This window comes from Dinoponera quadriceps, unplaced genomic scaffold (genome assembly GCF_001313825.1).
Source record: "Dinoponera quadriceps isolate SergipeBrazil2010 unplaced genomic scaffold, ASM131382v1 scaffold386, whole genome shotgun sequence".
NCBI classification, from domain to species: Eukaryota; Metazoa; Arthropoda; class Insecta; order Hymenoptera; family Formicidae; genus Dinoponera; species Dinoponera quadriceps.
The window spans coordinates 1,211,166-1,237,749 of NW_014554505.1; the positions used below are offsets into that span (position 1 = coordinate 1,211,166).

At 41.2% G+C, this 26,584-nt stretch overlaps 1 protein-coding gene across 1 annotated transcript; it reads left to right on the forward strand.

The window, feature by feature from the left end:
* Window positions 1–26,509, forward strand: LOC106751612 (solute carrier family 25 member 36-A). The gene is made up of 6 exons (XM_014632565.1): window positions 1–589; window positions 7,159–7,350; window positions 8,704–8,975; window positions 17,929–18,047; window positions 21,150–21,369; window positions 22,336–26,509. Exons 1-6 carry the CDS (start codon window positions 549–551, stop codon window positions 22,614–22,616), a joined length of 1,125 nt encoding a protein of 374 aa, XP_014488051.1. The 5' UTR covers window positions 1–548; the 3' UTR covers window positions 22,617–26,509.
* The last annotated feature ends 75 nt before the right edge of the window (window positions 26,510–26,584 follow it).

Genomic DNA, 26,584 nt, shown 5'->3' on the forward strand with positions numbered 1-26,584 from the left:
GGCGGGGACAAGGAGGGGAAACAAGGTGAACGAAGAATCTGGGGGAATCTGGCGGCAGTGCGTGGTACGTCGTTGCTTTGGTCGGTATCGCTCGCTCTTACTTCCGCAGTGTTTTGATAGTGTATCGTCCATACGTGTCGTACACACGGTGCAGTGTGCGCGTCCCAGTTGATGTGTTTCGTCGATACCCCGTCGGACTAGAGTGTGCGGCTGGTCGCGTCGTAGTTGGCGCGCAATTCGTCGTCATTTCTTTCTTTTCTTTTCTTTCAATTGTTCTCTGACGAGCGGCGAGCTCGAAGGGGAACGACGATTCGTGACGGAGTGTCCATCGACGACGACGACGACGAGGAATCACGACTTGTGACGGTTCATTCGAGCGAGCGAGTTCAACACGACACGCACGTCTCATCCTTGTCTCGGTCCCCGACGACTGTCCACGTCCTGGTCGGCGGCCTCGTGTCCTGGCTTCTCGCGTTCTTCGCCGAGTGTGAAAGTGCATGCTGCCGTAGGAAGAAGCGACAGACAGCGGACTTGTGCGGCCACGGAGGATGTTGGATCGCGACACAGCGATACATCTCGTCGCCGGAGGGTGAGCTTGGTTTTTCTACTGACGCAATAGCACACCAACACGTTGACCCGGCACGGATCGCGCTTTTTGCGTCACAGCCTTGGCTCGCTTTTAAGAGCCTCTTACGATCTCAACGCGATCATCCCGATCGGTCCCGGTGGTCCTGTTGTGTAACTTTGAACGACAGTCGACGTTATCGTTACGTTGTTGCGCAGTTTTTCCACCGTGTATTATACTTGCGCAATGACGATGTAACCATGACGATATCGTCGTTAAAAGTTGCATGGCTCCGATATTCGTGAACGGGATTAAACTTTCTGAAGACTTTTCCGAAGGCATGTCCGGAGCGTGCTCAACACGTGTGTACCTGGTGTCCCAGGTGACACCTTTTCTGCGTACGATCCGGTGTCGGTATTTACTTAACGAGAACGGTAAGGTTATCTAGTACAACTTACCGCACGCTCTTACGACCGATTAGGATTATACGAATTATATACGTTAAATCGAAACTTCTCGAGCAAGTTCTTACGTCATTCACGACAGAGATTCGTTTTCTTCCGTTGCTGAGTGACGAGGGTTGAGAATGTGTGAGCACGCATCCGTGTGTATATAATGTAAGTGTGAGATGAGATTAGCCGATCTTTTATCGAATCTAGGAGGGAGGAGAATGTCTGGTTTACGAGAAGAAAAGTTACCATGATAACATCGGCTCTTGTCAACCGGTCTTATTTAGACGCGGTGTTATTCTCGCCGAAGGTGAAACGTGATTGAGTAATTGATTGAGTAATTCGCGTATTCGAATATTTCCAAAATTTCTCCATCGTGATCGTCAACACGGTTGATAATCCGCATTGACACGTGACGAAAACACGCCTGCGTGAGTGACGTAGCGTGCGAAACACATTGCGTACGCGATGCCCGCTCTCTCGCCAGATAACTGAGCCGCCACCGTAACATGCGACGGAATTATCAATTATTTTTAACCGGAGCCGGTTACCTCGAGAAGATTCAAACCCCGCTGGAAATTAAATACCGGAGTTTCCTTCGAAGGATCGTTTTAACCCCTGAGTGTGCAGATATTAGTTTGAAGGGCAGGAAAAAACCAGTTTTCTCCCATTTTCCCGCGGATTTATCCGGTTTCTGTCCCAAGAGTAGGAAAAATTCGTTTAGAAAAATTCACATGCCGAGAAACCGAGAAAATTCGTGGAAAAATAAGAAAAACCCGGCTTTGACCTTCAAAACTGTATCTATAAATATTCATATTAAAAAAATATGGGTTCTTATTTTATACCACTCTGCAACACATCCAACGTTCATTAAAATCGGTGAGGGATGTTGGTAATATAAGAGACAATTAATAATACAAGTAATCACCAGTACCAAACTATTAGTAACTACCATGCTAGCGTTATCACATTTGAATTATCGAGCTATTGTATTTGTATCATGTGATTGTGGGGAATATATTCATACTCCAAAATCGAAATTTACATATAGCAATGAACGGTTCATTTAACTTCTTTTAAGATTTTCCAGAAAAGTTATTTCCTCAAGCTATCTTCATACGTTAATCTGACCCAGAAGTCGCGAATCTCTTAACTATATATGTAGTTCTGCCAAGCGCAACAACTCGCAGTCACAGACGGTCGTATGCGCGTGTTATTTTTTGCGAATTAATTAAAATTGTTAATTGAAACTTCCAGCACGTGTACAATGTATATATATCGTGTACATGTGTGTATGTATGCCGCGGTGTTGCGTAATAAATGCAAAGCGATGTTGCGTAAATGCAAAAAGAGATATATTGAACGTGAGAAAAGACCTCTTCGCGAGATACCGATAACCTTAAGTAACTTTAGTTGGCGATTTCTGGTTTGTAGTCTTCTCAACTACGATGTAGATAAGACTGGTTTCTACAATGTCGTTTGATCCCAATCGAGACTCGCTAATCTGTTTTCTTTATTTATGAAGCACAGTCAGTACCGTAAATAGAGATATCAAATCAGACGAAGAGGTTAAAGGTAACCGGCGAAAAACTTTTCCATGCTGAAGGAATATTCAGTTAAACCGGTGTTTTCGGGATATTTAAGCACATCGTGAATACATATACATATTCTATTCGTCATAAAAATGACAAATATTTTTCTCTCGGCATATTAAAATGTCAAAGATATAAGGAAATTTTTCATCACAATTGACGCGCTCGCGTAGATAATCTCCATTAATCTAATCATTATCTCTAATTCGAATCCAATCCTCTCTTCTACGTCATATCACATTAGCGGTAATAAACCGAGGGAATAATGCCAATCAATTCGTCTTAATCCTCCGATTAATGCTAATTGTGCAGTCGGAGATCCGAACTTCGATCGGAAAATTCGTACCGCCGCGGCCGACATAGCAATCTTTTCGATATAGCACATGGTGACTAGTCGCCGGCATACAGGTCAAGCTACTTTTCATATCAACGAGTTTCGGGACAGGTGCAAAATCGCGCTATCGTTCTTACGATTTTCATATTCCGAAACCGCTGTTCGCAGTGAAATGCGGCGTTGCAACCTCGCTCCTTGACCACGGTTGCTTTCCAGCGAGAGACACAAGTCGACGAAAAGTCTGATTACATCATCTCTATTATCCTTTTCTTCACCAAATGCGAAATAAGAACTAATGATGATACAACTAGACTCGTGTCTCTTGCTGAAAAGCAACCGTGTAACTACGCGATAGCGTTCGTCTACCGTCGTTTACAGGTAGCAACTCGTTATTTACCAAATAAACGGTCACGCGCTAACTCGGTGCAGCCGGCCTTACCAATGCCGAAACACAAGAGCGTGTTATTTACAAGATCGCGTGTCAACTCGCACGGTGGAATTTGACGACGCAGTTATGCAAAATGTACACCCGACATATATATTTGCATTCGCTGCCTACCTGCTCGCGTGTACACATACAAAGCACACCGATTTCCACGCGGCACTCTCGCCTTTATACCCGAAACACCGATAACTCGCCGTTGAATTTTCGACGCGAGCAAGAAAGAGCGAACAGTTCGAATACCTGTGAAATACATGCGCACCACATACGATCAGATTGGGTTAGATTGCGTCAGCATGTGTAACTTGGCTACACAGCGCGGTGGAGAAGAATTAGAGGGACGATTCGGTGTCTGAGAAAATAATCGATAGGATGATGGATACTCGCGGTCCACTTTCCCAGACACATTTAAAGTTCTGCTCTATTTTTGCCGTGACATACAAGGTTATATACAATTGTGTTCGATAGGTACGTGTTTTTGAGCTATTTCAAAACCATTTCACAAAGTGGTTAACGTCAGTCGCAAGAAGATTGCGAGACACTTTTCTTTTGTAAGTTCCCTAATGCATCTCGTGTCCAGTCGGAGAATTTATTTTTTTTTAGTCATTTTCAGGAGATGCATTTTCTTACTGGATACGAGATGCGAAATTCGTCGAGAAAGGTGTTGTAATCTTTTTGTGACTGACCATATCGATATCGTCAATGTGAACCAGGTATATGGATCTGTCTATCGGGGTACTCAGATTCACGCTCAGGTGTTCGAGTACTATACGAAATAACCGAGTACTCGGGAACAAAAACCATGGACAGTACTCGCGCACCACGTGTTATTGATTTGCGCGAGAATGGACGTCGCATCGGTTGATTTTACCATTTATTTGTCTAAGATACCGTCTACTCTGATCATATGATACTCGAATACTCGAAAATCTGCGAATTCGGGAAATCGTCGGGAAACATCCAAATGACCCGGATGCCCAGGTAGCAGCTATCTCAGGTTTCTGAACACACCGGTCGGTCAAAAAAGCCTCAACACACAATATTACCAGGTTATTAGGGTTTCCTAACCGTACGCCATATCGATCTGTTATTGATTATTCAAAGAAGACCAAGCACGGTCTGTCAAATCGGTAATCCGTCACTGCAATAGCTTTTTATGTTACTGTCCAAAGTCGAATGTGTATGGTTATAAAATACCATTAACCTAATTATGCGGCGTGTAATTAGGTTATTGAGATTAATTCTGCCGATTAACGTACATATTGACATTATTACCGAATTTATCTGAAAACGAGAATGATAACGACACTTCTTTTCGATAAGTTTTGACATGCGTCCGATATCGGTAGGAAAATTTAACAGGACATAAGTCCCGGTATGCATTTCCGATATCTAGTAGGAAAATCCATTTTGTTAGAATATCATTAAGAAACACGTTCTCCTACTGAATACATAGCAGAAACTCATTGCAAGAAATGAAGTGTCGCGATTATTTTGCTTTCGAGCGTGTACGTGCATATCATTAAGTATAATTATGCAACTGCGTACTATTATTAGAATCCGATAACGTATTGCCACGTGCACTGCCGCGTTAAGGGAATTGTCGCTTGACATTCGCTGACATTCGCATATATCGTGGGGCCGGTGAAATCTGTGAATCTCGATCAACGGTTTGTGTTCTCACATTGTTCCCTCACGGTGGCTTAAACACGTGAAGAAAACGTGAACGCGTACTTGCTTCACAGCGCGGAAAGATACGCGAGTTTACGATGCGCGACGTGTGAATCAGCCGCTAATTCGCGGTTCCGTTCCTTCGATAAAAGATCCGGCGCGCTACGCAGTGGCTACTTCACGCGTGGGCGAGTTGGCTTACCTTTAGACACCTTCGAAAGGTCAGGTGTATTTTTTCTCCGTTAAATTAATATAAATACAATCTCTTCTCAGGCCTCTCCAACTCACGCTCAATATAACGTATCGCACGTATATTTCACTTCGACTTCGTATGTTTCCGCAAATGCAAAGTTCGTCACTCGGTCGGAAATTCTTGATTTTGAATTTTCTTTCTCCCAAAATCGAGACTAAACACGACGTGAAGTCGAAAACGTTTTCCGTTATCTGTTCACCGTTTAGATTTGATTCGCAAAAAGATTTCGATTAAATTGTTTACTTCTTATAATCTCCAAGAATAGCTCGTTACTCGAGCTTTTTCACGGAGGAGGAACAAAAATAATGCAAGAATGTATAATAAATTGATCGTCCTTCGTACGAAGAATTTAATCGAATATGCGCAACATTAACCGAAATATCAGTAACCCTAAATTCAGCGGTTATAAACACATCACTGATAACGCGCGTCGCGACGGAATATCAGCTCGCTAACATTGCTAATAAATACTTTGCGTCGCGAAATAATTATCGCATGTCTAATTGGAAAGATTCGCGAGATTATGCCAGTGAAAGGTTCTACGCACTTTTCTCGTGCCTCCTTCCCCCGTTTTCTTTTTCTTTTTCTCAACGCTTCGAAGAGAAAGACCCTCCTCGCGTATCGTACGTGCCGGTATCTCTGTATCTATGCGTATGTGATTATTTTAGTTTTTATCTCGTACGATGCGCAGATAATTTTACTTGAGAGCGATACGGTGGAAATCAGATTAAGTTCGTGGCGAGTATCTGTCTCACTCTACCTGTTGTCGCCATTATAAGTCCATAACCATGATTGGCAGTTCCTTATATGCTTCGCGATAACGGATTATTAATCGTGTACACAGGTGATCGTAATTCGGTAAGAATTCTCTTTACATTTTTCCGAGAAAAAAACGATTTTCTGATTTAAAACAGATATCGTGAATATTGTAATAATGTATTATATTCATTATTCCGAGTACACGTATAAAGACAAATTAGAGAAAAATTACGTGATATCGTGGTTTTCATAACACAAAGACGAAAACATGTGGAGAGAATTTATTTAATAATATTGCGTACACTGTATCGCGCAAATGGAATATATTCAAAAAATGTATTATTATATTACAACAACTGATTAATAGTTTGTTCAAATATATTTTTATTCTGACAAAGGTAGAAATTTATTATACACGTACAAGGATAGGTTTCCCACTTTTTCAGATGTTTTGAAGAATACGAGTATATTCTAACTACGGACAAATTAGTACATAGAGAAAAAAATTATTGCATTACGAAGGAAAGCAATTACTCAGTTCGTTTCTCTTATTTTAAGTAAAGGTAATCTTGAACAAAGAATACCTTCTTGGCAATCTTAAAATATGCCACAAATATTAGAAAAGTTCATTTTCATTTATTCAAAAGAAGAATTTGTTCTCTTTTCAGGTTCTGTTATAGATAATGCATAATTTCTATTATGAACTTTATCGAAGGAAAGTTAAATTTGGTTAATTGGAATAAGTAAATCCAAAGTTTTAGTTTTAATCTTTTAATTTAATATTCTTGATTGAAGTGTTAAACTTACTAGAATTTAGAATATATTTTAGATAAATTTGATGCTTATGATGAGCTCATGATATATTTACGGATATATAAATTTACGAAATATTGGAAACAAGTATAATATTTACTTGAAAGCAGTATGTGTATTTTTTTGCGTGTATAGTGCTGCTACGGTTTACAAATGTTCTAATGTTACTAATATCCTTCAGACAAATTCGCTCCACGTACACTTTTTTTTGTAGAGAAATTTACAACTTCTCGCGCGTGCTCGCGTTCGTAATTGCATATTCTTCTTCTATTTTGCGTAGTGTGGCTGGCACGGCAGGAGCGATAGTGACTTGTCCTCTGGAAGTAGTCAAGACCCGACTGCAATCCTCATCTTTCGGTTTCCACCCACCTCCATCAAGCAAAGAGTTCACGTCTGGTCACTCCTCTGGTTACTGCAGGAATTCGCCGACCCCCGAGCAACGTAGGAGGCTATGCACCGGATTGTATCCCCGGTAAGTGAACTAGCGAAGAAGTTGTGAATCAGTCACCGGCGTCAATGCGACATTGTTGATGCGTATTGCGATAATTTATTTTAATTAACGCGTTTGGCCAGATACTTGAGTGGCATAATTTAATTGTAGGTCATAAACCGCAGGCGACTCGTATACGATTTATTTCTCAAGGTCTCGTATTATCTTTCCCGACCGATATCAACGCTACCAGTCACTTAAGTTACATTTTGTCATATTTTCTTGACAAGCCACTAAAAAATACATTATTAAATTGATAAGATAAAATACTAACTAGTCCAAACTTATTTACATTCAGTCCGAACTGATTCAAAATGAGTCATTTTCTCTATTTGAGCTACCGTTAAATTTGTCAAATATAGTCGTCCAATATGTTTTTGTTGTTGTCTCGTCTGTTGCTGATTGTCGTTCATACACTGCATCAGTCCGTTGTTTCCTTATTATGAACTTTCAAACTTGATTATAAAAAGAACTCGCTATATGTTAAATTATCCAAAGATAAACCTTTTTTTATTTAAACGACCTTAGTTATTCTCAGGATGTGACAAGAAGATATCATATTTGGCCACGATTTTGATGTCTGAGAAGTCACTTTTTGTCACCTTTTTTATATCAAGAAGCAGTCATTTTACTTTTTTGTTCCGATGACTGGATGGTAACGCTGTGATATATACGAGATGTTCGGTAGCCCCGTGGTGGAATTTTATTTCTCGACGCGAAAATGATCGTAAAATCTCTTCACACCGATGACAACTCCGATACTCCACATTTTCCCGCTTCTCTCTGTTTACGTTTATGAGTCACATTGTCCGTCGACTTAGCGACTATACAGCACGCGTTCAATCAACTCCGCAAAAACAAGCCGAAAACCTGATTAAAAAATTCACACGATGCAGCCGATAATATCACTTTGATAATGCCGGCGTGTGGAGCCGGCTTACAACGAGACCGCACGTAACGTAAATAACATGTTGTTTGACAACATGTCGGAGTGTTGCTCTCACACGGAAAAAAATCATTCCGTTGGTGTAACTGAATGTTCCGTTGCGTAGGGACCGAATGAAAACACGGTTGTACGAGCAGAAAAGTTTCTGTAGGAGGTTTCCGCTAGCCAATTGTCCTCAGTTGTCTCGACCGAGTTTTCATGCAGCTCAATGTGCACACAAGTCTTCTCATCCGCGGTAACAAAGATATCACTTCTTGTCGTCGAATTTTTTTCATCTGGCCTCTGTTCAATTGTAGAAATCGAGTTATTTTTCCACGTATCGCGCGATCCCGGTGAAATATGGGGAACCTGTCGTCTCATACGTCGATCTCTCGCTTTCTTTTCCTCAGGTACTCCGGTCACTTCGTAGCTCTTTCGCATTTCGGCGTCTCGAGCCGGCCGCCACAATCCCGGCACGCGCCAGGTATCTATGAATGTATACGGCATATCATCAAGCATGAGGGAGCACGTGGACTGTTCAAAGGTCTCGGGCCGAATCTTATCGGCGTGGCACCCTCCAGAGCGATCTACTTTTGCGCCTACTCCAAGAGCAAAACCGCCTTCAATGCCATCCTACCTCCCGACACTCCGATCGTTCATGTCTTCTCCGCGTCCTGCGCTGGTAAGATTTCATTATTTCTACACACGTTACCTGTCTCTCTCTCTCTATATATACATACACGAACGTTCTATATATACGTTACACATATAATTCACAACACATTATCGCTCGCAATGCATCGAGGATCTTGAAAATTTTAGAACCGAAAAACTTTTCCGCTTTCTTCGCGCGTTGAACAGCGATTTCGCCGCTAAGCATCGTGATATAGTTAATGTTTTCCTACGTGTTCTACTTTTTCTTTTTTCATTAATTTACAATTATATATATATATATATATATATATATATATATATATATATATTATAAAACAGAAGAAATACTTATTTCTAAGCATATTATCTTTAAGCATAACAATATGGAACGAAAAAATTTGAGACGAAGTTCAAATCGTCACTGGAAGCGATATGTAATCTTTAATTCACTTATACGTTTCTTACACAAAAATAATTATGGGTGCGAGCATGCTCATTATCACGCAAATTTGGATTCGCGAACAAACGTTATTTTCTTCGTCTTTTGTCTTATTTCTCGACACTCTTGTTACTCGCGTATCTTCCTCGCCTGTGCCTTGCTAAAAGTTGTCACGTCGAAACGTAGCCGTGAAACGTGGATTCTTTTCCGTTCGTTTCGCGCGTATTTACCTAGTGTTTCGAAAGGTATCGCGAAAGAAGTCGCACGTGTGTGCCGATCGATATTAAACATCGCGGCGTAACGCGTTGCACTGTGAGGTGCGTTGTAGTAAAATTACGGAAACGTAACGCGATAAGCATATTCAGCTGTGTATGTTAATGAGTGTCGGACGATGGTCCGACGCGACTGGTTATTACACCGTGGTCGTCAACGCGGCGTTATGTGGACCGTTAATCTTCCTACCTTGTCAGCTACCTTGAGCCCGCCTTCGTCGCGAAACATCCTTTATATTCGCAGAGAATCGTTTAAAATTACACCACACCGCATTATTATTAAGCCTAGTCATAACACCTCTCTCTCGCTATTTTCCATCGTTCAGCAACTATTTTCGCGTCGCTCGGCAAAAGATAAAATATCCTTCTTTTCTTCCACCTTTTTTTTTCTCTCGCGACGCAATAGCCGCAATAAGACACGGGATAACGATGTGTACACTCGGTAACACCTCGTTCAACACTTCGGTAACAATGTACACATCTCGGGAAGAAATGGCCGCTGCCCTGCTGCATATAAGAGGCCTCTTTATGTACACTGTATTGCAATATGATTTCGTATTCTTTCTATCACGCACGGATTTTGAGGGAATCGGTTTCTTAACGAAACTAGAGCGGAGTGTGTTTATACTGTGTATGAATAGGGGAATTTAACTTTTAGGAACTTTAGGTTTTGCATAAGTTGTCGACACTATTATTCTCGGTTATTGTTGAGGGGAAACGCCATCCTCGTCGTGCGAGTGAAAGAGAGCCAGGTGTGTTCGCTTCAATAAGGGACCGCAAGAATGTAAGTGATATTGCGCATCACGCACATATATTTACTGTATATATCTATGAAAGTGTTACTCTTCTCAAAAGCTATACGTGATAGGAAAAGTATCAAGATCATATCGGAAGGCAGTAGGAAATCTTCCTTGAGAATCTCTCGGGAGAGAAAATTCCTACGAGAGGACGGAAAATCGAGGTAAAATATGTTAACGTCAATCGATTTAATCGTCGCGAAATTCAATCGGAATCGATTTGTCTCCGTTCCTCCTGCGCATATCTAAGTTTTCTTATCCAACCCGAAGCGAGGTCTTTTTTCAACAAGATCTCTCCGCGAATTTATCGGAAATCGACGACGCGCTTCTTTAGTGTCGAGAGAAAGAGAAAGAGATTATTATTTATCGCAACGTGTTTCGACATCAGAACCGGGTTACATTTCTCGACGAATTGTCTCGAGTAAGGCTCACGTCGAATCGACAAGTCTTCAAGGCTTTCAGCGCGTCTACACACCGTCAGAGCGAAATTCGCAAGGAGAATCTTCGTTCCCGAGATGAAGAGCATTCGCGCTCGATGGAAAATTTCGCCGAGGACACACCGACCCCGATCAAAGCAAAATATATATCTTGGAAACATTTCGTGCGTGTCTCGCGCGCACGCGTTACAATAACATGAAAGCGGTATCGAATTAGATTCCTGCTAAGTCATCGTTATTCCGCGTCGCTTCATCCTTACTCTCGTTTCATTCGGCGCTCCATAGTTAGCTGGCTGTCGTGCTCAATGTGCGCGATTCCCTTCGTATTGTTTCATGCCCGTGCTGTATAAGACGTAATGCCGTTCTGACCTTGGTGGCAAGAAGAGAAAATAAAATGCTGTCAACAGATCCACGCACGCACGGCTGTATATCGCCGATTCGAATACGTATCGCTTGTTGCGCCGTCATATTCTCTTTCGCTGACAATCCAATCAACGAGGCGGCGATAGACGCGCGATTAGCGCTCGATGGGGGAGGGGCAGGGGACGATATTCTGCGCGTCATTCATGCGCTATCTTTAATGGAATCCGTCGGAGTGCCGCCACGAACATCGTGTCGTGATCCCGAGACACCCGCTGCCGACCGGCCAGTCTCCCAATGTCGATAACCCGAGGACACGCGGTACATGTGTGGTATATATCCGGTAGCGCGTGATTTCGCGCACTTTTACTCTCGATCCGTCTCGTTCGATTTGCGAATGTGAACGCGAGCGAAAGGGAAACGTCCTCACCACCATTCACCATCGGATTGAGCTTTCATCGATAGTACGAAACTAACAATTAAAATACAGTAAAAATACAGTAAAGCATAATCTGAGATAGAGAGAGAGAGAGATATCCTTTTCATCGTTTTATATTGGCTTTTTGTTGACTATATAAACAATTTTGTAGATACAATTCATTAATTATACGTTACATGTAATTTAATGTCCTGGACTTTCTATGCTAAATTTAGCATTAATAGACATTAATAGACTGCACGTCTCAGCCAATGAGCACTCATGTAAGATAGACTTTTTCAGTGGAATGTCTTCAAGTTTTTAAAATTCACTGCCATTTTAACTCGACCCGCTAATTAATATTCAAATTATATATATACTTTTTCCTTTTTCTCTTATATATTGCTTGTATTTACTAGTCTGTATCTTACTATTAATTTATAATTTATTTCTGAATGCAATGCCGATAACCAAATGATACTTTCCCGTAAATAAATATTATTGCTCTATTGTTTATTACTATTAAATAAGAACTAAAGATGTATGTCCTTAACACGTTCATTATCAAGATTTATTTGGGAGTCTTTCTCCACCACCTCGTATCTCTTTGTACGCAATTGTATAAAATAAATTTAATTTAATAATGTAGAACGGAAAAGAAAATATTTGCCGTCACGTTGGTCCCCCGTTGTTGCGTCACACACGTGTGACGCTGGTGAACGTGTCGAGACGACGTACGGTGGATATTCTGAGATTGGTCTTTGGGACGATTGACGTTAGAGATCAAAGTTTAGTTCTAAAAAGAAGCCGAAAGCACAGTGAACATTCTGAAGCTGATCGTCGACACGAAGCAACTGGCTTCAGAGATAAAAGTTTCGGTTTCTCCGGCACGCAACTCCAAAAAAGGCCATTCTTGTCAAACTGTATGAATATCCCAGCACGGAACCCGTTGAAACCGCATTCGGAACTTCACTGTGCATTGATAATCTCAAATGAAATTTCCTCGTAACTCTGACGTCCATACCAATTTTTATTATTCTGCACTCTATGTATTTTGTGTAACTGAAGACGGGAAACTTATCGTAAACCACATACACACACTCACTAAAGATTTCAGTGTAATCGTTATCTAATTTGGACCCCTCTAACGTCCTTATTAAGAAGCGTCGTTATCTCGTAAGCTCTCGATATATACCGTGTCTACTTTCTCGTCACCATGGAGCTATTGAGAAACAAACACGCGCTCAGTTCAGCAGAAACCTATAAGACGAATTGAGTCGGTTTAAAAATCCTACCGTGCACGTATATGTACCATCTCAATTTACTCGGAGATTCCCGGAGAGGACGTCGTCAACGGACGGCGAAATCGACGTTGCGTAACGTATCGCGGATGTCGCTTCGCGCACTTTACGCGTCCCTATTACGATATTACCACGTTAAGTGCGTCATCCTACCTTCGACATTTTCGAAAACACACCTCAGTTTCTTTACTCGTCCGGCTCGTGAATATAAACGCGCTCGTTCGTTTGGAGACACTCGGTGCATCGTGTATGCTCGATAAGACCCCCGTGAACAATACAAGGCGTTATCCGTGCCGAACTTTGACTTCATGAAACGATCTGTTCGCAGTTATTCGATCGGTTCGCGGGGGAGCCACGCGGTCAGTGCGTGTTTTCCCGTTTTTCTTGTTTGCCATTCGCGACGTTTTTAACGAACGCATCACGTCACCGGAGTCTTCGCGTGTTATCTCTCTTTTTCTCTTTCTTTCGATCCGTGAGGCATTCGACTCATCCGGCGAAAATTGAAAGTCCGATCTCGTCGCAATTTTTCGATTCTCGCGATATTAGATAAGCGGAACCTTTAAACGGAATGCCGCTTTCTCTCTTTAACGGAGAATCTCTTATTAAAAGGGAAATAATCACGGTAAAATGTATAAGGAAAACTTTTTACTATTTTTAAACACGCCGTTTGAGGAAAATTCTTTCAATATGCGTCACGCTTTTCGGGTAACGAGAGAGAGAGAGAGAGAGAGAGAGAGAGAGAGAGAGAGAGAGAGAGAGAGAGANTGATCTATTGTATGCGAAACTCTGATATCGATCTATCGACGATGTATATAAATATTTGGTTAGTCGTGATTCCAATTCGCCCACACACGTCATTTGCATCGACTCGCCAAACAAAAAGGAGTACTTTTTACATTTTTTTTTTACACGCATTTCACAACCCGTTGGCTGTCGTAATAATTTCAACGATTCGTAATTTTTCAATCGCGCACGCGTGTCGCAACGGACGATCGGCAATCGACGATAACTATTGTTTACAGCGATATAAATCTAATCTTTAGGACAATTCATTGACGGTCGAATGTCACTCGTGTCATTTGTGCCTCGGAATCGGCACAAGATTACGGTTTGTCTCTCTGAATACCTATGCGATCGCATGTAAATATAATGATATCGCGTGTACATTTACTCGCACAGATAAGATGTTACATAAAATCGAGGCCTCGTAATGGTGCCTTCACCGCCTGAACTACACGCCCGATGATATCGTTTTTATATCCTCAAGTTATGAAACGAAAAAAAAAACTCGCAAAGAAGCTCGGTTAGGGACAGAAGTTTTTGTGTTTGGGATAACAACATATAAGAATACACGGTGCAGTGGTTGTATGAACTTTATTCTCGAGGAGACATCGGTGGGCTAGAAAAATACTTGTCTCGATACTCAGCTCTCGATATATCATCCGGTACCCGCATAGAGAAAAATATAATTCTACTGATAAGAAAAAGCGATTGCTCAATTATTTTTTTTCTTTTAAGTAATAGTTATTTTCAATAAAGAATATTTTCTTGATAATAGTCTTCACATGTACTCATCACCGAGTTTAGAAAAGCTCATTATCACTCACATACTCGAAAAAAGAATTTATTCTCTTTTCAAGAATATTATAAATTTTATCGCAGAAAAATTTAATTTGGTTAATTTGAATAAACAAACTGAAGTTTGTTTTAATATCATATTCTTGACTGAAGTATCAAACGTGCTAGGATTCAGAATATATTTTGAATAAACGATATTTGTGTGACAAACCTATGATATATTTACGGATATATAAACTTATATAATACTTGAAACAAGTAATATGTACTTGAACGCGGTATATATTTTTCTGTATGCATAGACCCAAATTTTTAGTCCCCGAGCTTCTTCTTTCAGCACTTCTATTTGTAGAAATTGATTTCACGTTTTTAACTCTTTCCTGGAGATTTTCCAAGAGACAAAGAAAACATGTGTTTATTTCTTACATAGAATAAGATCACGCTCTATCTTGCAATGACTAATATACAGTACGATGTACCGAGAGTTAAGCGCGTAAAAATCCCTCGCTGAGTATGACTCCTCTCGTTTTTTCGTGACAAATTTTCCATGTCTTTTTGTTCGGACCTAGGAAGTCACGCCAGACGTGTTCGACGAGTCTCGTTTTTTCTTCCTTCCTCTCTCTTACCGTCGTCTTTCCCTTCCTTCTCTTCCTCCCCTTTTCCTTCTCGTTCTTCTGCCGCCGCCGCCTCCTCGTCGACCGGAGAGTGCCTCTCCGACGGCGTACTTCTATTTTTAGCCGACCTAACCACGTAATTCAATGCCCGTCGTTGCGGCCGTGTGAGAACACGACCGACAACGGAGCCCTATCGTCGAGTGATCGCGCGCCGCAACGGTGCAACCGGAATTGCATCGCAATTTAAGATAATGCGCCGCGCCGGGCGACGCGTCGCGACCGCTTCTTCACGGCGCGTGCATCGTTCGATCCGAGAGAAAGACTCAACGACAATCGGAAATAGCGGCAATTCGGCATGAGAACGTTATATTTTCGCGCTGCGTCTCAGTCGCGAACACGCTTCGACGCTCCTGTCGATATCGTCATGTCGGCATTATACACGAAACACTTGAGTAGATAAAACACTTTGTGCTGACAGTGACTACATTCAGAAAATTTTTTTGTATTATTTGCGACAAGGAAGAAAACAATACGTTTCGCGAGAAATACTTCGCAAAATACAGAGAGTAATTGAGTGTGTGTGCGTTGAATTTGCTAGGTTATTGCAGAAGATTTGTGCAAGTTTTCCATTAAAGTCTCCTAGAAAGTTTGGATATTAACAGGAGAATAGAAAGTCCTCGTTAAATGTAGAAAACAATTCCGAGCAATTTAAATGTAAAGTATATCTTATACGAAGGGTTGCTGTCGTATACTTCGCGCCACGAGAGGAAATTGAGTCTCGAAGAAAATCGACTGATACTCGACGAAGATCCGAATGATCCTTCTTCGCACCTGGCGGCGAATTCGTATTTTCGCGGTTACGAAATCGCGTACTTTCGGCGGGTATAATACGCGACCGGTTTTCGGTTCCGCGATGTTTCGGACCGGTTTGCCTGGCCCCGGCTTGCGCGAGATCGGGAACAAACGCCTTTCAGGTAGCGCGAGAGGTAAATAAAACATAAACGAGTCATCGTGAGCGCTCGCGTGCTGCGCTCGCAATAAATTGCGCACTGCGTTACGCACAGTGGTGGCCTGCTCTCGCTTGCGTAACTCTCGCCCGCATCTCGGCTACGCATACACAGTGACGCGGTTAGTACGATTCCCCGGTTCCGTGTTAGTGGGACCGTAATGAACGGTCCCACCCGATATAGGACCGCCGATAAACAGTGCGATTCAGAAGGTCGAAATCGTTTCCTTATCAGACTCGCGTCTCATCATTATGGTATCAACTGCCGTGTTAATTTGCGGAGCAGGAACTAGAAAGACGCGAGTCTTTCGTTTTCTCGCGTTACACATCAAAATAAATCAGCTTCTTGCAGTCTACGATCGCATTCTACGTTCAACTCAAATTTTATCTAATGATTAATGACGCGGTTTTAGTGCTTACCTTGATGATAAAATTGAACTTGTGCTTCTTCAACTCGTAAATTCACGGTGCACGTATTGAAAAATCGCTTTCTTTCTTTAACCTTAGAATACTGACGTGCGTCCTCGAGACAGATATTTTTGACAAACCTCCGTCTCTCCTCTGTTTCTCATTTCACCAATTTTCAATTTATTTTATATTTTGAAAAAAAAAATATATATATATATACGTTATATTAAACATTTTTTAGTTTTCCTTTTGTTGATCTCCAAGATCGGAAGTATAGGCTTAGATTACAAGAGTTAGTGTTCTAAGGTTAGACAGTTGCAGATGACTTAAAGATAATATTTGATTTTCGATGGAAATTATTACCAGAATACACACACACGCCCACGCAAGACAAACGCCGGAAACCGATATCTGTGCGTAGTTAGTTTCATCAGATCTCACATTCTCGTAACGTCGGGCGAATGATAATGACCGGTAGTTATTAAAAGGCACCTTGCCAGTGATCTCGACCTGTCATCAGGGACTCGATTTCTTCGTTCAAAGCAGTCTAAAAATTGTAGACTTCGTTTTGTGCGTGGAGCACCGGCCGGTGTGATGATCTCGCTTTGCATGACATTTGCAAACCCTTGATAACGCACACAATTATAGACCTCGATTCGCGTGGAAAGCGCCGGCCGGTGTGGTGATTTCGCTTTGCTTGAATATAAAGGTAAATATAAATATAGAGATAAATATTTATAGACGAATACACAGAGGTAGCCTTGAAGGCAGTGCCTGTCTGAACACAGGAACGATGTCTATTTCACACTTGGTGGAACTCAGATTATCGAATCCAATACCGATTTGTGCGGACACCTTCTTGTTAACGCGTTCCGTGCCAAATCAATTTTGCATGACTCGTCCACGCCGCATTAGTGTGACCCTCGCATTGTCGTATATAACGAGCCACATTTGATTTGCCAAATAACATTTATCTCGTAATAATTATCAAAGTATTTCGTGATTACGTTCCGCTTCAGAACGAAATCATCAAACGGCCTGATCAACGGAAAGTTTGCGTGGGCCTCCGATAACCCACGCGGCACGGAACGTGTTAATGACTTTTTTCTACGCAATAACCGCCGGCTACAACTTTCCGAAAGTTACTCAGAGTCATGACCTTGACATGTGTGAAGATCAAGGTCATCGACGAGGTGCCTCTTAACGTTAATAATTATCATACTATCATTTGAGGTAAATTATCGATTTGACTTGAATTAACAGTTTGTTGGAAAAAAAAATAGGACGATTTACGAAAAAGCAGCGGCGAGCTTCGTGCGCATACAATAAACGTCGTCGTTCACTTTTGCAGGTTTCGCGGCGTGTACACTGACAAATCCAATTTGGTTCGTAAAGACCAGACTACAGCTGGACCACCGAACGAATAAAATCACTGCGATAGAATGTATGCGGAGGATATATCAACAATCGGTAAGACAATAGACTTTGTTTCTCGTCCCATAAGGCTGAGACATCGACTCGCTGATATACCGATTGTACGTCCGCGTGATTCTGAATTTGATTCAAATATATTGAAATATGTTTGATTTTAAGCATATACGGGTCGTGTGCTCGTTATTGCGTGTTAGAAATCAGACGACCATGTTTACGCGCTAAGTACATATACGTCTCTCTGTTTTGCTCGTGGGGGATACTAGCCCAGTGACAATTACTGCAACGAGTACTGGCTCAGCTAGTAATTGCTATCTTGATTCTCCTTGAAAAAGATAATTCCAGAGTAGAAATAAAAATAGCGCGAGCAATATCATTTTACGAAAATTGCTGTTCACATGGAATTGCCCGTGACAGAAAATAAACGAAACATTATCCGTTTTTAACTTGCCGTTATCTAAGCAGTACGATTGGAAAGTACCTAATATTTAGTCAAAATGTGGCACAATTTAATACAAGAGATAAAAGACTTTAAGGGTAAAGTGTAAAGTTTGAAGTGTATATTGATTTAATGCACAAAAGAAGAAATTGAAGGCCGAAGAAAAAATTCTGCGAAAATATTGTATATATAATAATAATTCTTATAATGAATTATCAGTTGATTCAACAGAAATACTATATATATAATAATTAATTCCAAGTAAAACATATTTTTTAACTTTCTGCCAAGCCAATATATAACAAAACACCGATTATCCGGCGACAAGCCGGGAGACAGTTTGATCCGATAAATCGATAACGATACGCCTATTATCGTCGCTCTCGCCCGTGCATTATTTTAAATCGCGAGAAACGTAAACAAGAAGACAGGTATGAATTTCGGCTTATTTCGCGCGCGAAGTACCTGCAATCGTATTGAGAAAAAACCGGTTGGATCTACGAAATCGGCAGTCACCCTTGTTAAAAAAAAATGTTATGTCCATTGAACAAATTATGCGTTGGTGCAACAATGCTTTGATATAGTTGCTGAAATCATTGAATCAACTGATAACTCATTACAGGAATTATATAATTTGTTCATTTGGACTAAACGTAGCACTTTTGAAAAAAATTACATTCGTTTAAGTAAAATTTCGTTGATTTCAACCACTTCTTTTTTTCAATGCAAAATATTGATTTTCTGTAATCGGCATTCCGCGTAACCGTCAGCCCAGCGACCGTTGCTCTTCTTTCTCGACTTTCCCTGTTCTCGAAGATAAAAACAAGTAGATTGCGTTTCTCGGGGCCGTAAAAATCGTGTCGATATCGTATATCGACCAGTTTTCACGACGTCGCGACGAGAACGTCGTGAGAATTATTCTGAGATAACGATCGCGCGTGCACGTCGTCGCGGGAGCGAATTGGAAAAACTGAGAATAACCAGGAGGGGTCCACAAAGTTAACAGTGATGTTGCAAGATCGCTGAATATGTTGCGAACGCCACTTGCGGCCAAGATTATTTTCTCAGCCGGCAATACGTGCGTACGACGCCGGTGTTACGACGAGGGAGAACTTCGTCGTCGATTATAGAGCTGATGTAATCGTCTTTCGATTCGACATTAAATGAAATTTCCCGATAATTGCTCCTTCCGATCGAAGGCGCTTAATAATTCATTCGTGTTTGAAGCTCGCGAAGAACGGAATCGAGTCTCAACTTTCACGCAGAGAAAGTAGCAGGGAAGTGATTCAAAGGAGCTTTTCTAAGATCGTTTGGCAACGTATGGATAAATCATTTGTTTACTCGTCGCGAAAACGTCAAACTATTCGATGGACCCGCGTCAAATCGAGACTATTCACTCGGAGACGATTTGTACGTGCGCATCGTGCATCATGCGATAGCATTCAACACGCCGGAATTGAGCCAGCTTTAAAATCGGCACCGTGATCTACGAATAGTACATCCGGTCAAAAATATCTGGGGAAATACCGCGCGCTACGTTGAGCAATGCTTACGTAGCGAACAGATCTATATAATTTTGCACTTTGCTCCTTCGTCTCGGAAAACTGTGCGGGTGTCGTTTCCAATGTGCAGTTGTCGGTGTCATGTATGCCGTACTATTTCCTACATTAATATTTTTTATTATTACACGTTTTTTAATCATTCACATATAGTTTTAAAGATTCGGAAAAAAAACCCGGATTTATTTTCCAATTTTCGAAGCATCGGAACTATTTTAATCGGAGCTATTATTCTATTCTATCATCATAACTAGAATTACATCTGCGATTTTTATCCTGATACGTTATGCGTAATGCTGAAAATTGTGTAAATCTCTCTCCGTCTGGGGAACAATATATGATGCCGACCGTATGCGCACGAGTTCACGGATGAAACGTCCGTGACGAGCGACAAATAAACGGACGTCGGGAAACTTCATAATTTATAATTGTGAGGCGAGAGGTGATAATTATAGCCGGTTTATCGATTAACTTCTCCATTGTCACCAAAATATCGCTTTTCTTTTTCTTTTTTTGGTCACGTTTGTGATGTTTGATATCGATATCGATTTGTTATCAACAAGACACACCTTGCAATCAATCGAACGAGTTGCGCTTCGGATATTCTTCGCTTTCTTATCCCCGGCAAACGCGACAAATGCAAGATTTAGTACTGTTTTTAAACTCCCTACGCAGACTTCAGGTGTTCTCTCTCTCTCTCTCTTTTCTTTTTCTTTTTTACACAGGTTGCTACCTACACAATACAAGCCACGCGCGTTTCAAAGATATATAATAATCGTGAAAGTATTGTTCTTAATTGTATCTTTACTCTGAATTGCGTATCAAGATTGTTATGATATGTGATAACAATCTTATCATATCAATAACTAATATCAACTTGGTAAACATCGCGTAGTGACACAAATGTTATACAATTGTGCCGTGTTTATATACAATATTTACGTATACAATGCACTCGCTGCAATATCAATATCACTAGTTGGAGATAAAAAGATTACCACTTTGTCGTCCGTGCCAAAACACGTCGAGGAGAGTCGCCTTGTCGATGAACTCTCCTCGTCACCCACCACGTGTACGTCCTAGTACGTTTGACTTAAATAAATGAAATAATTTAGTCTGATTGGTTTAACATTCTCCTTGCAGGGTATCCTGGGATTTTACAAAGGTATCGTGGCGTCCTACATAGGCATAAGCGAGACTGTGATACACTTTGTGATATACGAGGCAGTGAAGTCTTGGTTAGCCACACACGGGTCGCGAGCCGCGAGGTCAGATGACAGAAAGACCTTCCGAGACTTCATCGAGTTCATGGGGGCCGGTTCGTTCTCGAAAACGATAGCGTCGATCATTGCGTATCCTCACGGTAAGTGCTTTTATCGGTAAACCCCCTTCTTCTTCTCGATGACGACGCAGGATTACGAGCGGGAACGCGCGGCTGGAGCAGATCTTCCGGGAATTCCTTCTGTTTTTCTTTTGTCAATCGAATCATAACTCGCGCCGAGAAAAAGAGAGACAGATAGCTCTGTTATTTATTTGCCAGCGCGTTTTAACCCGCGTATTTTTCTCTCCCTGGCATTGACGAAGAAGATTCCCCGAGTTCGGTCTAAAGATAGCGAGCTATCTGCAACGCGTGCCAGCCACACTCGACGTGCAATTACGCGCTTACATCCTACCTACGAATAGTTCGTGACGTTCCAGTTGTTCGAATAAATCACGCTCGACCACAGCCGGTTACGCCTCGCATTTCCAGCACGAGATCGCTCCGCAAAATCGCCACTGTCGAAATCGGTATGCGCCGGACGTTATTGAATTACACCGGAAGAGGAAGTTGGACGACTTCCATTCGAGAAGCGTCACGTCATCGTATTTTTGCCCATTTGCTTGTCACGTTGCAAACGAAATCCAGGGACCGTAGATATGCTTCGGCTTATTTCGTGCACTCCAATCCAGTAGCATGAGAATCGTGGGAATATAATAGAACCAGAGTCTGCTTCATTATGCTCCAGGATAAATCCAGGATAAGAGCAAAAAGGTTCGAAGTTTCCTGGCAACGAACGAACCAAGCGCGTTGTGGTCGAAGGAAACTACAGTTTAAAATTTCGTGGAAAGTCGTTTTTCAGAAATTACAAAAACAAAAATACGAACAGTCGCCGTAAAAAAAAAGGGGGAGGGGGAAGAAATAAAAGAATATACAGTAATGATAAAATAATATAATAATAATAATGAGAACTTAGAGCATAGAACCTAGACACAGAAAGAGATGCTATGCGGGTGACTACGAGACGCGAGCAACACCGAGTCTCTAAACCATCCTGTGGTTCTTTTTCAGAAGTCGCGCGGACCCGGTTGCGAGAGGAGGGCACCAAGTACCGCACCTTCTGGCAGACCCTGCACACCGTGTGCGCCGAGGAGGGCGTGAAGGGTCTATACCGCGGCCTCGGCACTCAGCTGATCCGCCAGATCCCGAACACCGCAATCATAATGGCGACCTATGAGGCGGTGGTGTACATACTGACCCGGCACTTTCAGCCAGTAGCGGTGTCGTGCAGCGCCGGCGCTACCACGACGCAGTTCTACGGCGAGACTAAAACGAAGAGGGAACTGGCCTAGGACCTGCTCACGGCCCCCGAATAAAGGGCCCCAGCTGTTCCCCCTTTTGCATTAGGCGAATAAGCGCGCCTTCGGGCCCTCGTCTTAACATACGCCTGAGTAGAGAGCAATCGTGCGTCTAATGAGACGCGTCGAGACAAAGCGAGTGATGGTAAAAAGATAGGGGAGGGAGAGGGAGGGAGAGGGAGATAGAAAGGGATAGAAGGAATTGGATACCGGGGAAACGCGCTTGATACATACTGACCGTTACTCCGGGGCTAGTCAGAAAGGTGCTATGCGCCTTGATTGCGTACTCTGATCTAAAAGTGTGTAGCAAAAAGTAGTCCTTCCTCCTTTCAGGTAGCGTATGTATGGACCCGTTGTAAGGGAGAGGAAGAGGAAGAGATAGATAGTGGTTTATAAAGAGGGGAGGAGGGGGGGTTACAAGGAAGGAAGCGGTTGATTAGTATCAGATGGACGGACAGACCTGAGAGACCTGAAACTTCGCTTCTCGCGAAAACGCGAATCACGCATGCGTGAGCGCCGGGAAGAAACCAGGGCTTATTGTGTTAATTACGTAAAAAGCTTATTCGAGGTTTGCCTCTCAAGAATGCCCCTCGCTCCGGAAACGAGACTCGCCATGTCGGCAGGCTGGACTGCCTTCGCACAAGGCTCGCTGTGAAATATGTAAATTTCGACTTCGGGCGAGTCTGACTTCTGGCGTCGTTCCCACTTCACGATTTACGGCTTCTCGTCTTGCACCCCGCGTGTCGTCTTTCTCCTCGATTTTTGTTAAAAACACACACACTATAGAAGAGACGCCATTCAGATAAAACAAAAGAAAGCTTTACTTGCGAAATTGATTCGTAGAATGAGTACTACTACATTGTTCTAGAGCAACAAGTATAATAAAAAAACGATTTGTGACCGTTTGGATTTTTCTGAAGCAGGAATTTCGGATTTTCGAATATCTGCGTTTTGTTAGAAAATCGGCAATTTTAACCGGTCGTAAACGGAACATCGTAGATCATCGTAGATTATCGTAGATCATCCTTGAAAGCTTCAATGCTTCCTAGCTATTGTGACTTTCGTGAGAATCGTTATTTACAGAATCGTGTAAATAATCCGATCTCGAGTTTTTCGCGAGGATCTAATTTCCCTGTCTCAATTTTCTCAAATATCTCAATTTTCGTTTTCAAGCAATACGGACATTAGAATTTTTAATTTTCCATAGCATGCGCGAACAATGTTACCAGATGATATGATTACGTATATATTTAAAACTTATTCAAAAACAACGCATTTTCCTCCACATATGTAAATATATTTGTAGTTAAATCAATAATAAATTGGAAAATTTTACGATAAACATTTCAAACGCAGTCAATATATTATTCGTCATAATAAATACATAGACGTATATATCGTGACGAATTATGTTTGTGATTCTTCCGATTTGTTCATTCGTGTTTTAAAGAAGTTAAAGACGACGAAAGCTGAATGCTGTCGTTGACGTGTTATGCGTTTACATTTATTTTACAATCGTGCGTTGTAAACATATTTCGTACCAACGACAACGTTTGACTCCTGTCGTCGTTAATTTCCTTACGATGTTAATTTTAATCTAGACAGTTTAATCTTTGTAACAATTTAACTTGTTTGCGTCTTGTATTTACACGTTTTGTTAGATCGAGTTGTGTATATAACATACATTTTATGAAGATTTGCTGTAGATATTAACTCGAAATTCGTTACGGTAACAGTTCTGTTTGATCCGTGTTCTTTACGTACCGCAATTTCGTTATATTTTCTTACGTATATTTAACGATCAGCCGGATCAAATTTTCCATTTCCACAGTTCCGATTTCGTAGCCTGTACTCCGTCGAAATATCGCTAATATAATGCAATAAGTAGAATCCTTGACAGACCAGTGTACATTTTGTGCAGTTTGCTCTTAGACACAATCTTAAACAAAACAGAAGATATACTTAATATGTACATTATATAAATTGCATATACATAGAGAAGGAGATGGAAAAACGGCGATGTCAACATTAGAAAATATCCACCCAAGGATTGTAGCGCGTATTAGACAGTCTGAGATAGTTTCGATTTTATTTATATAGAAAGATATGCGTGTGTACATATCGAACCGTGGACTCTAGCTGTACATTTACGAGCGCTTGTATATGTTCCGTTAGTTAGCAGTACGCAATATCGCATAGTACTATCTTCAGGAAGGTCGAAAAGGGAAAGTATTACGAGAACGCGAAGGCACCGTCGTTATACTTACGTCTCTTACAGATCTGTCATGGGACACGTGAGACTTTACACTCATCGCAATTCGTTTCGTATAACAATCCCACACACGTGGCTAGTCTCCACAAGGTGTCGGAAAAGCGAGAATGTTGACTTGAAGATTCTTCTACGAATTATCGCGCGGAGAAAATGTCGGGTTTTTCATTTTTTCTTTCACGTCGGTACTGTAACGATCGTAAGAAAATTTCTCTCTCGGTTCACCCAAACCATTTATTTTCATCTTTGATATTCTCTCTTTTGATTATTCTTTTCGTTTTACTTTATATCGCGGTAAAAGAGAAACGCAACAAGACATCCGCTATCTTGAAAGCAATAAAACCGGTTTGTTAATAATGCAATTATATATATATATACAAGTACGTACCATCTTCTCTCTTGTTTGTATATTCATACGTAAGTATTTTTACATCTAAAGCGAGCAAAATTTTCATCGAGGGGAAATCATCAATATTGCATTATTTGCCTTTTTTTCTTACAAGATTACCTTATCAAGTGACGATTATTTTTGTATTTGCTTGCGTTTAAATAACATCTTCAAACGTTGATTACATGTACTTTCAGTCGGTCGATCAATTTCCTTCAATTTTATTCACCAGGTATCACATGTATCTCAACATTGTAAAGTTACTCGTATAATTCTCAAGCTTGCATGTATGCGCAAATATTAAAGTTTACATGGCGCCTGGTATAGTATAGTTTCGACCGAGAGATCGTTATAAGTTAAATTCCGATTAATATATACTCCAAAATTTCATTGGTTATTTAGAAAGAATCTTTCTTTGTACTGTATATGATGGAGCTGTGATTGTATTTTTTTTTTTTTCTTTTACCGGTGAAGCTTGGCGCTTAGCAATTATGCAACGCGACTGGACTTACAACGTTTATATAGAGATGTCATGGAAGTCGTACAAGTTAGAATTCTAGATACTAGGTGCACCAGACTATATATGCCTTTACATTATAACTTGGAATTACTCATATGATTTTCAATCTTGCACGTGCATGTAAGACTGAAAGTCGTATGAAACTCTAGGTAGTAAGCGGCATACGTATAATACTTGGTGTGTTTTTAGTACTGTGACCGCTCACTGAGCTCTTGGATCTGGTTGGTGCTTACTTTTGGATCTGATTCTGAGTTAAAAGTATAAACTACAATCTGAACGACTCAGCTGAGTGTTTATGTACGAAGTGGTCCCTGTGAGTAACCACTGAAATAAAATCGACATAACATTAATTGATTTGATTGTTTTTACTCATCGACCTTATCGGTGTTGGAGGAAAGTATGCGACTTCTAGAACACAGCGTGTATAATCGATATATTAACTGTTAACCATCTTGTTGAGATTTTATTACAAGGCCGTTGCCACTTGTAAATGTACGTGCGAGAAATGCGGTTTCTAAGTGCCAGGCTGTTATCATAGTGTTGTTATCATAGTCATGCATAGTTACTCCACCAGGAAGTATCCTACATATTTTAGAGAAACACAAAGAAGTCTGGAAATCATGCCAAGTTGTAAATCGTGTACAGATACTAAATAGAGAGAGAGAGAGAGAGAGAGAGAGAGAGAGAGGGAGAGAAGGAAAAAGAAAAAAGTCATTATGGAATAAGCGATAATTTTTTTTATACGAACGGAAATAAGAAATAGGGAAGGAGGAAAAATAGAGCAA

Bases quoted from the DNA above. Each gene is read 5' to 3' on its own strand.
- LOC106751612 (XM_014632565.1), top strand. From the start codon at position 549: ATGTTGGATCGCGACACAGCGATACATCTCGTCGCCGGAGG. The intron at 590-7,158 runs GTGAGCTTGGTT...TATTTTGCGTAG, and splicing joins ATACATCTCGTCGCCGGAGG to TGTGGCTGGCACGGCAGGAG. The intron at 8,976-17,928 runs GTAAGATTTCAT...TCACTTTTGCAG, and splicing joins CTTCTCCGCGTCCTGCGCTG to GTTTCGCGGCGTGTACACTG.